The sequence below is a fragment of the Sceloporus occidentalis genome, unplaced genomic scaffold (assembly GCF_023333645.1).
Source record: "Sceloporus occidentalis isolate IW3139 unplaced genomic scaffold, rSceOcc1.0.p SCAF_3, whole genome shotgun sequence".
Taxonomy (NCBI): domain Eukaryota; kingdom Metazoa; phylum Chordata; class Lepidosauria; order Squamata; family Phrynosomatidae; genus Sceloporus; species Sceloporus occidentalis.
Window position 1 is genome coordinate 81,125,079 of NW_028316983.1, and position 13,755 is coordinate 81,138,833.

At 38.9% G+C, this 13,755-nt stretch overlaps 1 protein-coding gene across 1 annotated transcript in view; it reads left to right on the top strand.

Moving 5' to 3' along the window:
• Positions 1-9,970, top strand: part of TCEANC2 (transcription elongation factor A N-terminal and central domain containing 2) — a 19,765-nt gene extending 9,795 nt beyond the window's left edge. Inside the window, exon 6 of the mRNA XM_089515203.1 lies at positions 6,162-9,970. Coding sequence (XP_089371329.1) covers positions 6,162-6,350 — 189 coding nt within the window. The 3' untranslated portion in view covers positions 6,351-9,970. The remainder of the gene's footprint in view (positions 1-6,161) is intronic.
• The last annotated feature ends 3,785 nt before the right edge of the window (positions 9,971-13,755 follow it).

The following is a 13,755-nucleotide window of genomic DNA, read 5'->3' on the forward strand; positions in this document are numbered from 1 at the left end:
CCACAACCTAGTGAGCTTCCCCACTCTTCTATTTCTTCCCTCCGGCAGAACTGGTTGCTCCAACCTTCCGCTTCACCTTTCTCTTCCTCTCCTGGACAAAAAAGTTTGGGAAAAGGAGAAGGGGAGGAATCAGGGCCTCCAAGTCTCGTAGCCCCTTTCAGCAACTTCTGTGCCACCCCCTTGGGGGTCCGGTCTCACAATTTGAGAACCACTATCATAGTAGATTTTCCTTAGTGAAGTGGGAAAAACCTTAAAAGCTACAAAATGGCTTTGTTTTCCTCCAGAACTTTCTTCCAGAGAGGAAAAAAAAGTTCATTGAATGGACCCCACTGCTGTAACTGAATGTATCCTGACATGAGTCCTCCTAGTGATTCTTGCTGTTAGTGAGAAGATAAAAAGTCTAAATAAATACATTTTTAAAAGAAGCATGCTTTTAAAAATCTATTTTGTGGTTCCTTTAGGAAGTTAGTAGGTTTGTCAGTTTTTCTCCTACAGGCATTCTTTCACCTTTGACAGTTGCAGTAGTGGTAGAAAGCCATATCTGTTGAATTGGTCTGCTAGCGAAAGAAACTAAAGAAGTGGCAAACACCAGATATTGAAGATTGGAGGAAGAGACTTCTATTACCCTTGTTAGATGAATGACAGGACTATGTGCGTGTGACTTAGTGTGTATGTGTGAGATAGAAGCTGGGAGGAAGTGCGTAAGAGAAAAGAAGCACAGTAATACAGTTGTACCATATATATTAGCATGGGGATAAATTTTATTTTTTATAATTTTTAATGGGGAGAAATTATGCAAGGTTGTAGCTTTGACCAAGAGGAATAAATAACAATTTCTGCAGGTGAAGAATAAATATGTCAAAATCCATTTCTGAAAATGTTTCTTTGCTATTCTCAGTATAATTTTGTTTCTGAGTAATAACAAGAGTTTAGTTGGATCAAACCGAAGTCCAGTCTGTTCTCACATTTTGTTCACCCAGTGGCTAAACAGTTTATTCAACCCAAAATTATCTCCACCCAAATGCAGTCTTGTAAACGGAATGGAAGGGTATGGATTTTCTAAATAAATAAACAGTTGGATTGCAGTGGCTTTGCAAGACCATTCGTACGTATGTTTCTTTACAAATAAAAAAAAGTTCTTTGGAATCTCATTCAGTGACAAGCCGGGAAACTTGGTTAAATAAAAAGGTATTTGCCTAATATTCAAAATACATCAGCTTCACAGTAGATATCGTGTCATCTATAGCTGGTGCCATTCTACCTGTTTTCAGAAAGTGGTTAGTGGGGACTAAGAAGGGGCCTCAAATACAAGTACATAATTGTAAAATCAGGCAGAATTCCATACTGGAAGATGACCCTTTACATACCTGAGAACCAATGTATTTAAGGCTTTAAAAATTATTGTAGTCACTTTGAATTATTCCCAGAAAAGACCAATGGCAACTGGAGTTGTTTTTAGACCTCATAAAATATTTCCCTCTGACCAGTCCCAGTACTTAGCAGCTGTATTTTGAATAGTTGAACTTTCCATGATGTTAGAAGCAGTCTTCCCTCTGCGATATTTTGCAGTATTTTAATCTGAACATTAAGAGAACACAAATACTTCTGGAAATGATTAATCCATGCTTGTATTTCCCAGAATAACGATCCAAATTTGCAAAGCTTTCATGGTCCAGGATCACGCAATGTGCATGCCCAAAATGTAAATGAAATGTTTCTATTTGTCATTCTAAGAACTGATGGAAAGCATGGAAATGTATATTTATTCTTAGTTCTTTTATGTGCTAAATCTTTAGCCCCTTAGATGTTCTGTATTTCAGGCAAAGTTTATATCTGTAATTAAGTGTTAGTAAATCAAAGTTTATTGTGAGAACCTACAGAGAGGGTCAATAGTTTACAAAGTGGTGGTAAACATCAGATCCCTGTGGTATTCTTAAGTAATGAACACAACAAGAATTCTCTCTGAGCTTTAATGATCAGTTTGCCTGCTATATTAAACTCCACAATAATTATCCGTTTAATGTATTCATTAATTATCCTTAAATGGCATGTCAAGGCACTCAAGAATTACAAAGCAAAATTTAGAAGGAGTGTTCACAGGCCTTGTTCACTCTGGTCAGAAAATTATGAGCCATTTCTGATAAGGAGCTAATGGTCGGTCCTGTTACTCCATTTACTAGGAAGGCCCCTGGCACATTACCTTTAAATAAATATTTAATGTTGCTAATCTGGAGCTGTTGCTCTAATCCACTTTAAACTTGACACTCTCCTGGCTCATTTTTGTCTATATATGTACAGCAGCAAACATTTGCAAGGTGTGTATCCTTTCCAACAAAAGACTGGATACACAGGTTTGGGGCAGGTTATTGTCACCTGCATACTAGCATGTACGTCAGTGATAGACAACATACAACTTGTGGGCTGCAAGTGTTATTGTGCCCTTGTGTGTTTATGCCTGACCCCTAGTACTAAAATTACACTGCTGAAAATGGCATAGCTATGCCTCATTTTCATTGGGAAAAATCTCCTTGCATGACATCTTTCCCATCCTTATTCCTTGATTTCTTCTTGTCCACACTTTCTTCCTATCTCTCACCTCTTTGCTGCCACAAATCAACAGACTTGGTGGTGAAATAGGCAGCAATCACTGGACTTCATTTGCAGCTGCTGCCACACTGCAAGATTAATGCAGTTTGACACTGCTTTAACTGTCGTGGTTCCATCCTATGGAATCTTGGGATTTGTGGCACCTGACGTCTCTTACAGCGAATACTAAATATTGCTCAAAACTAAAACTCCGGAATCCCATAGCATTGTGCAAAGGCAATTAAAGCAGTGTCAAACTGTATTAATTCTGCAGTGTAGATGCAGCCTGTAAAACTACCTTTGTCAAATTCATTGGTGGTGCACTTCCTAACATCCCGTGGTTTTTCTCCTGGAACCATTAAGTTGCACATTTCTGTTCCATAAGCCATCTTTTTGTTGCATTATGATAGTGGTGGCTATCACTGTTCCTTCCTTTACAGTTGCTGTATATGTGTGTTTGTTAAAAGCTGGTTAGTGAATGTAAACAAGCATAGTGCCACTTGTTTTTTACATCTGCAAGTGTCCTTACACGCACAGCCAGAGTAGGAAAGCAACAGCAACCCCTTAGTAACAGAGCAGGTAGGCAAGAGAAATAATGGTGATTGCTTAGCAGCAGCACCTCACTAGTTCTCTACTACTTGCTGTAAAAAAAAGTCTCCGTTATTTGTGAACCAGACACAGGAGTTGCTGTTTTGTTCTATTTTAATAATGCAACTATGGTGTTATAATGTTGTTCTATTGGTCTTGCTTGAATGGAAGGCTCTCAAAGAGAATTTTTACTAAGACCAGAGCAAAATTTGCTAAAATAATCTGGATAACCACTGTCTTGCTACAGGGTACCCATGGAAAAGTGTGTGTATGTGTATGGATGCACATATGGGGAGCAGGAGCAACATCTTGATGTATCACCATGAAAATGTGGAGGAGGTGGGATTTGCAATATTGTTCCACTGCAATCCCTGTACAGAAGTATGGGCACTGTAGAGAAATATATACACAGAAATGTGGAAAAATTCCAAATCAGTGGTAACTTGTTTAAAAGAATAAAGTCCAAACGATGAAGGAGGATACAAAGAAGTGTGCCACAGTGATTAGACTATAAATATTGCACCTGTTTCAATCATGTTCAAACTTTCATAAAGGAGTCTGTGAGTAAATTATTTATCTAGATAGGATGGACGATGACGTGTGGACTGTGCAAACCACTGATGATAGTTCCAGAAATAAAGCAGGTGAAAATTGATATGTAATACTATAAACACCTAAGCGTAGCATTGGCATACTGTGAATATTACTCCTGTTGAATGCCTGAGTATCTCCCATTAAGACTGCTATTAGGCACAAAACCCTAGTAGGAAAACAGTGTGGCAACCTTACTCATGTTTATGCCTGCACAGGCTCCAAACCTAGGTCCAGATAGTCAAAACCCATTCAAGACAACTTTAGCAGAGTTAGATTAAGACTGTATCTGCACTGCAAAAATAATTCAGTTTGATACCACTTTAACTGCCATGGAACCATGCTGTGGAATCTTGGGATTTATAATTTTGTGAGATATTTAGCATTCTTTGTCAGAGAACTCTGGTGCCACAAGAAAGTACAGATCCCAGAATTCTGTAGCATTGAGCCATGGCATTTAAAGTGGTATCAAACTGCATTATTTCTGCAGTGCAGATGCAGCCTAAGTCAAAATCCTTACATCGCATATCCTGTCAGGGGATTTCAGCTTACAGTAACTAACCAAGAAGGACATCTTGGCATCATAGTTGCTAGCCCAATTAAAATATCAACTTAGTACATGGCTGTTGTAAAAAAGAGTGGGGCAGATTTCATTTTGAGAATAACTGGAAAGGAAAGAAAACATAGAACTATCAATATCATACTGCTCTCATACAAGTTTAACTTGCAACCACACTTGGAGTATTGTGGGCAGTTCTGGTCACTGCACCTGGAATAGTCTTTTGTAGAGTTACAAAAGGTAGAGAAAATGTCAACCCAAATGATCTGGTGCCTAGAGCATGCTCCCTGAAGAAGGATTCTAACATTTGGGGTTGTTTAGCTTATATACTTGGTGGAAAAGTATAAAATTATGCATGACATGCACAAAGTAGATAGGGATCTTTTTTCTACATCTCATAATTTTAGAACTCAAGGTCATCTGCTGAAACTGAGTGGTGGGAGATTTGGGACCGATAAAAGGATGTATTTCTGCACCCAGCATTATAGTTTGCTCTGGAATTCACTACCATTGCTTAGTATCTGTGACTGCCAATTTACACAGCTTTTCACACAAGTCACTGGGGATGTAGCTGTCTTTGGCTGGTAGTATTTCCTTTAGTATTGGAAACAAGATGCCTTCATTGTTGGACAATTTAGAAATTGTACTTCCCTGGAAAAGGCCACTAAATATTTCTAGGTTAAAATGCATCAGGCTGCTTGTAAGAATAGAATAATCTTTTACAACACCCAGAGACTTTGTCTCTTCTCTACATCTCTCATATCTTTTGCTGGTAGCCATAGTGGATATACATTCCCTTTAGTACTAGAAACGAGGTGCCTCTGTAGATCAATTTCTGGGGAACCAAAATGAAGGGAAAGCAGTATCAGGACCTGTTTCACTCATGACCTGCTTCTGAGTTTCCCATAGGTATTTGGTTGACTACTGTGGGAAGAGCATGGTGAGTTATATAGGCCTTGATCTCATTCAGTATGGCTCTTCTCATGGCTGAAACAGAAGTAGAAGATACTCAAAGGCATTGGTCTAATGAGCTTTGGACATTGCATTTTGGATTCATAGTCTTACAAAACAGTGTAATGAGTGATCCTGTGGAGTACATTGCTTCCAATAGAATACTAAAAACATAATTCTGATGTAATGTACAGGTAAGAGAAGAAAATGACTGTAGCCACAGTGGAGGTGAAATACACATGAGGATAGTAACCATTGAGCTTTTTGGATTCTCCTTAGCTATAGAATTCCTCAGTACTAATGGCCAAAAGAGAAATAAACCTTTTCTTGCTATGCAGTAGTTGCTTTTCATTTATTTCTATATAATTTATTTAGATGTCTCAGCTGTGCCAAATTACATAGCTTGGCACATGTTGAAGCAATAACTTCATAATTAACATCTAGCAAATCCCTTTCTGTTTTCTTAATTACACCTCCTTACACTTGCTCACAGAGTCTACATTTCCCTTTACAGCCCCGCCAGTCAGTCCTGCCAAGTATTTAGAGCATCTAGGATTTGGTTTTGGAGTTGAGTTTGAAATGCTATCAAAAGTGTCCTGTATCAGTGAATGTTATTGGAGGCAATACTACTTCATTCGTAATTGCACTTGAACCTGATACCTCAGGTTGGCTGCAGATTAGTTTCCTGTTGGGTTGGCAAAAAGTGGCTGACCACAGTGCCTTGTTCTTTAATTGCTGGAGTGAAATTAAATTGCTCTTCCTGTTTTACTTGTGATGTGAAGTGGATTTCCTTGAATTTGAACTGATTAAGAAACCAGCCTCCAATTTCAAACAGTTAGTCTCCTTATTAAACGTAAGGATCTCATTTCTTACTTTCTGTTTTCAGATTGGGCACCCGCTGGTGGAAAATATTGAGCGAGAAGCTTTTCATCTCTCTTCCCGTCTCATTAACGGACCCTACCGCAAGACCGTGCGAGCACTCATCTTCTCTTTAAAGCACAAGCCTGAAACTCGTACACAAGTGCAAAGTGGTGTGCTGTCACTTAGCACATTTGTGCAAAGCCACAAAAAGTAACTGAAGTCCCTGATCCAGAGTAGGGCTGTGTGAGCCTGACATATCCAGATCATGTAACAAGAGGTGATTCTTCTTCAGTTTCTTGGGTGGGTAGGATAATAATGTTAACCACATATTGGTTCGGTAGTATTGGAGGAACGTAAACATTTTGGGAAATCACTTTGGGTCAAGTCTTCATTTTATGCAAGAGGTGGTGTGCACTTTAGAGAGTAAACAGGAACGGGGAAATGAAATCTACTTTACGTTATAACAGCATGGAAGGTAACTTTAATTGGAAGATGAGCTCATCTTTGGAGGTAAATTTTGCTCCCACTGCAGAATACAGTAGAACCCTACAGGGTCTTTGTAGTATGCATTAAACAAACACTGGTACCAAATGCAATGGGGCCACAATTAGCTTATATAAACTGAAGACCAGCCTCTTTGTTTTCCTCCAGTATATGAGTCATCTCTGTTTCACATATTCTGTACTATTATCTGCTCACACTTCATAACAAATTACCGTACCTAAACAGATTTATTCTTCAACTCAATATTGAGTTTATATATGTTAAGGACTTTTTAAAAAATAAAACAAACCAACTTATTTTGAAATACAGTCTACTATGAGAAAATAGCCCATTAGAGAGGTCTACTCAATAAAAGCAAACACTGTTTGTAATAAAATCTGAACAGCTATGATTTTGAAATCTTTTAGCATGATTTTAAAAAAATATCTTATTTATAGTGTCATAAGTGGAAGGTTAATGAATTCAATCACCCTCCCCTCAAGTCTTCTATTTTAATATATGTATGGCCAAGATAGCATTGATTTAAGAATAAATGTGATTAGAACTCAGACTGTGAATTTCCTAACTGGTATAGTTTCCATAATGGAAGGCAGGGGAAGGAGTCAAGATAGGGCCAGTGAAAAGAAAGCGAAATGCTGGGAAATCAAAATTTGGCATCAGACAATAATTGTGAATTTAACATCAGACAAAAATTGGGAATTTATCTCTTTAAAGTTTATTTATTATTTTTAATGTGTGCTTGTACAAATAGTATTTAGGAAGACTGTACTTCAAAGCAGTTTATGTTAATATGTTAGCCACTGAAAGTTGGGCAAAAGGGTTTTCTATCAAATGCTATACTAGGAAGAAAGGATATCTACAGATAATTGGCTAGGAGGCAAGAGGGATTTATATTCAATTCTGTTGTTTTAATTGTCATGTATATACACTGGAGGAAAGAACAAAGATGCTTGCACAGTGCTGTAAAAACCAGTGTAACAGGTTCTTATGTAAACAGATGTGAAGTAAGGAGTGTGCTTGGAGAGGTTTTATTCAGTTTTTTATATTTGTCCATGCCATTTCTCTGCTTTTTCTGGTAGACTGCAAACTACAGCCCGAGACAGATGGGTCAAAAGTGGCATGGCGGCAGTGATACTAGGGTTCCAGACCTTGCCACAACCACATGGTCTGGAACCCTAGTGTGAACGGCAGCGTCTTAATGGTGGTGTCCCATCCACATGGGCACCACCTTAATGTAAGGGACGCGCAGCGTTCGCACGTCGCTGTGCATCACTTATGTCACGGGTGCACCAAGTTCTTTTTACTCCGGAGGGACGTTGTGTCGTTTGGCGCCTGCGGCATCCCTCCGGAATTAAAATGGGCACCTGCAGACCACCATTTGCAGGCGGTCTGTCTCGAGCCTACATCAGACCTTTTAAGCTCCACATACCTGAATCTGTTTGTACCAATCCATCTCTGTTCCCTCCCTCCACTTTAAAGAAGCTGCCAAACATGTTTATGATGGCAAGGCTTTTTATTCAAAATCATAGGGAAACATCCTGGTTGAGAACAAGGGTCTAAACTCCAACCACATACAGCTGAAGACCATGAGACTGCTAATAGTTCTGAAAACAGTAGGGAGTAATCTGTTGTAAATCACAATACAAGTAACGCTCCACTTACATTACAAAAGGGTGTGGAAAGATGTCTCTCTAGTTCTTTGCAATCCCCATGGCTCCTGACATGTGAGATTCAGTCCATTTTGTGTGGCACTGTGAAGTTCAGATGAGAACTGCCTTTGTAACATATGAAGGAGCTCTATGTGGGAATCCTGTTCAGTGTCTGAGCAAAGCCATTTCTTCCTATTAGACTCTTCAGTCTAACATGACAGGGCCTATGGGACAAGCTCAGCTGCTCCCCATTAGCTTTCAGCAAACCCTGACAACTTGGCAGGCTAGCGGAAATGATCCCACTACATCAGTTGTCCTTTAGTTTTTGCCGCCTCCTCAAGCAGATTAACCCATGGAGTGCCTTGTTCACATTGAGGTTGCATACTTTGCTTGACAGACAGAAAGTCCCTTAGCACCTCATCCAATCACCAGCAAACTAAGACACATCTGTCTCAGACTTGCTGTGAGCCTAGCAGCTTTGCCGTGACATGACTAAAGCCTTTCATTCTGTTAGGTCTCAGCCTTTGACATAGAACACATAATCGGAGCTCATGTAGAGGTAGTCATCACCATATGACCTTTGATGGGTATGTTTAACATAGTTCGAGGATTGTTATTACTCAGACCTTACTCTCCCCACCTCCCTTGTTGTTGCTGTTGTCTCTTTCCTCTCACCTTCCTCTTCAGGAGCAGGGTTCTCATTTTGCCTTACCTAATTAGGGGCAGGCAGGAAGGATGAGCAGGCAACAAGAACCATTGAAGAAGTAACAGGAGGAGAGAAACTATAGCTACATTCATCCTGTCAGTGTGTTAAAGTGACAAGCAGAATCTCTGTCACTTGTTGGTCCTCTGTAGTGGGCCACCTGTCAGGAACAATAAAGCCAAAGGTGATGGCACAAAAAATAATTTAATCACATTTACTCAGAGGTACGTACCACTGAATTTGATGGAACTTACACCAGTAGGAATAAATCCTGTTGAACTCAGTGGGGCTTACCACTGAGTATATGCGTAAAGGATTTGCACCTCTCACCCACAAATTCTACAGATCAGAATAAAGATTACTCAATAGTACTGTCATTGAAATATGTAGAGGAACCTGATTTTCAAACAACTGTACTTTTTTGCTTTCTAATTAGGAACAAATAATACTTAAGATTAAATTGTCCCTGACAAGAAGGGACGTGAAGTAAATATTACAGCTAAAAACAAACACTGAGAATAGTATAATTAGTTTATTGCATAATCCTTGTTTGGAATATGTTAACATGATCACCTTTGTTTAAAAAGAGCATTGAGAAAAGGGTATTTCTAACATTCTCACTGTCTGGAGTATACCCAGGTAATTATTCTTGTTATATTGTTATGTTTTGAAAACTAAAAAATAGATAGTGACATGTAAAATCAGAGACAAGGAGTGGCAGAATCGGGAATTTGGTGCGTAATTTCTTCCTACAGAAATAGTGTCCTTCCATGAGTTATTTTTGAGTAACTGTAACTGACACAATGTTGTTATGTTTTGAAACAGACTCAATTGAAAAATTAGAACTCATACTAGAATTTTCTTGTGCTCTCTTGCTTCATCACAAAATTAAGGTATTTTTCAATGTGACACAAAAAATGTTTTTCCCCCATTTAAACTCATTTAAGTTCAATAAACGCCCTATTGGCTGATATGCAATTTGATTTTAAAATAATGCTTGTACTTTTTATCCCACCAAATTATGCTTGGTGCAGTTTTCCTGAATAGGTATGAGAAGAGATCTTATAGCATTTTCGGGACTAAGGATCAAAACACACTGCAGAAACAACCCAGTTAGAGACTACTTTAACTGCCCTGGCTCAGTGCTAGGGAATTCTGGGAACTGTAGTTTCTTGTAGCACCAGAAGCTAAATGTCTCACAGAACTACAGTTCCCAGAATCCTCTAGCACTGAGCCAGGGCAGTTAAAGAGGTCTCAAACTGGATTATTTCTGCAGTCTTTTTTGGCCCTAAGAAAGAAGTTGGTGGCATAAGCTTTTGTAGATTTAAGTCTGAAAGCTTATGGGACCCACTTCTTTCCTCTCAGTCTCAAGGGTGCTACTAGATTCCTTTCCATAAGACCCAGTCTTTGAATTTTCCTAGATAAAATTAGTAGTGTAGGCTCCAGTCCTATTTGCTGCCTAGACAGAAGGTCCTCTTTGAGAGACATACAGTGGTTTGAGTGAAAAACATAATATAAACAATAAAATAATAATCAGCATTTTCTAATCCCAAGCAATGTCAGGTGCTGTAGGCTATATATCAGTGGAAGGAGCTAGCAAAATGACCTCCGAGTGTTCCTTTCCTAAGACCATCCTAGGAAATCCATGGGGTTGCCATCAGATGACAGGTGACTAGAAGGCAACAGAAGAATTATCTATTGATAATTCCAGACACTGGAAGTCTTAAATTTAAGAAGGCAAACATGAGCACAGTCATGAAACACAGTATCACCGGAGTGTGTCCTTTCTAACTGTTCATGAACAGTTGTTGTGTGCCTTCAAGTCTTTTCTAACTTGTGGCAACCCTAAGGGGACCCTATCATGGGATTTTCTTGGCAAGATTTGTTCAGAAGGAGTTTGCCTTTGTCTTCCTCTGAGACGGAGAGAATGTGACTTGCCCAAGATTGTTCAGTCGGTTTCCATGGCTGAATGGGGATCTGAACCCTGGTCTCCAGAGATGTAATTCAATGCACAAACTACTACACCACACAGACTCTCATAAACAGGCTTGACTCCAAAAGTTGACAAATTTTAGCATTTGCCCAAGTTTGGTCCTAGAGCCAGCAGAGAAACCACTCCTGTATGACTAATACTAGTTACCAAAACAGTATCTTATGTTGATCAGATGCACAGACATTTCTCTGTTCTGTGTCTGATCTGTTGCAAGTCAGCTGAGACCCACTGAAGGTTATTTTCTTGAAAGCCCTCCAAATTTTGTAGCCCATACTGTTTATGAGCCCTGTGTCTCTCTTGAGCATTTTATTATCCATCCACCCCCCCCCCCCAATTAAGCAAGAACATCACATTATAATCTTAGATCAGTTTGGCAAAGATAAATGTCAGTCATCTTTCCTCAGTTAATTCAAACCCATTTTGATGCTTTAACTCTTGTTTAAGAATTAAAGGTATAACTTTACCTTTTAGATTGCTTGATTACTTAGCAGTAGCCTCCACGTTGAAATGACAGTGCTGTAAAATTATTTGTTTAAATACATTGCAATTGACAAAAGGAGTTCAGCAAACTCAAGAATGACAAGAAAGCTATGCTTTTTCAGATAATTAAAATATCACAGTTGTTAGGACAAAACAACAAAAATCACTAGGAGGCAAGATGAATCTTTTAAATGATATAGAGCAGAGAGCACTATAGAAAGTACCACACGGAGCACCACATTTTAGTGGATGATTTCACATATAACTATATGCGACAAGAACTGGATCTGTGTTTGTCTTTAGGAAGTCTTTTCTTTCCCTTTGTGCTCCAGAGCTGCAGCATCTCTTCTACACAGTGCTTTGCTTTATTCGAAGAGGATGCCATGCTGCAAGGTACCACAGGATGGTGCTCCATACAATCAAACCTACCAACACAACATGAAGCAAAAGGGGGTAGGATAGAAACTTCAAGCAGAGTTGAGGAACATAATCCTTTTGCACATGGAACACAGAGGCCTAGAGTGAGATATGATGGAAATTGTTTTGAATTGTAGGGGAAGGTTTCCTGAAGAATCATTTAATCTAAACTCCTGTAATAGGTTGGAATTTGCTAGGGATATCTGAGAGCCAACATGGTATAATGGTTTGAACATTGGTCTGTGATACCAGAGATGATGGTTTGAATCACTGCTCAGCCATGGAAACTCTCTGGCTGATTATGGGCAAGTCACACTCTCTCAGTCTCAGAGAAAGGCAAAGACAAACCCCTTCTGAACAATTCTTGCTGAGAAAGCCCCAGAAATGACTTGACGACAAACATCATCATTTGGTAGCAGGTTCTTTGGTTCCAGGATCCTGCATGAATGCCAAAACCCATGGGTGCTCAAGTCCCATTATATACAATGGTGTAGTAAAATGATGTCCCTTACATAAATTGGCAAAATCAAGGTTGGGCTTTCTTGTTGAATATTATGAAACCATGGATAATTAAACCATAGATGCCGACTTTGTGAACAGAGAGAGCTGACTGTATTATGTGGCGCTTACCATGTACAAAGATCTCCCCATGGAAATCAGGTAGGCTCCCAATCTCAGATGTTTCTGTTGCTAATTAAACATGGACTTGTTTGTCCAGGGATTTTTCTGATTTCTACTCTGGTCAGTGATTTTTGATGACCCTTTTAATTGTTTATGATGTTGAAATCTGCCTTGCCAAAACTTTTACTGTAATTTCTTGCCTTAACTATTTTGCACTTCCTAGACATAGGACCATTCAGCTGGCTCTTGATCATATTAGCAGAGCTAGTGCTTACCAATCTTTGACATCTTGGTGGCCATTGATAGAATAAAAGAGAAGCAAATATTTGGTCTGATCCTGTAGAATTAGTCTTATATATTTGGGCCATACAATCATAACTGAAATTAAACACTTCCTAATTGCTTTAAAAGTAATAGGGCTGTTAAGCCTTAAATCTCTCTTATTTAAATTAATACAAATGAAAAATGGTCAGCTCTGATTGATGGCCTTGAATATTATCATAATTCTATAATACATAATTGATTTTTAAAATTATCTTATAATAAATTCTCTTAATTAATTAATTATAAATTCTCTTCTGGCACTTCTTATTTCCAGAATAAACAAGTCTAATTTCTTCACATGTTTTATACGTAATAACACGACACAAGATATTAAAATTCAATATAGAGAGAGCATAGAGGTGCCATCCACTGTATAGAAGTGTCATTCAGGTGGTGGAAAAGCCAAACCACTCAGCTTCAAAGAAGAATGTACAAGTTCATAAGGATTAGTAGTATACTAAAATGTTTGTTGTTGCAGTGTGCCTCCAACTAATTTCTGACTTATGGCAACCCTAAGGGGTTTTCATGGGGTTTTCTTAGCATGTTTCTTCAGAGGGGGTTTGCCATTGCCATCCTCTGAGGCTGAGAGTGTGTGACTTGCCCAAGGTCACTCAGTGGATTAAAATGCCCAAACCGGGATTTAAACCCTGGTTTCCAGAGTCATAGTCCAATGCTCAAACCACTACACCACACTGGCTCTCATATAATATACTAATAATTAGAATAGTTGGCTAGATTGAACCCAACTTCAGCGAACTTTATTCAAACATTATTCAAGATGTTAACACCACTATGCCGTTTAGTTGCTGTGTTCTCCTTACAACGTGAGCCACTGAAGAACAAACTGTTCAGGAGAAGAGGAAGGATTCATAAGAATAAAATGTAGTTCTGATAAATGGTAGATTAGAGAGCTGGAGTCCACGAAGAC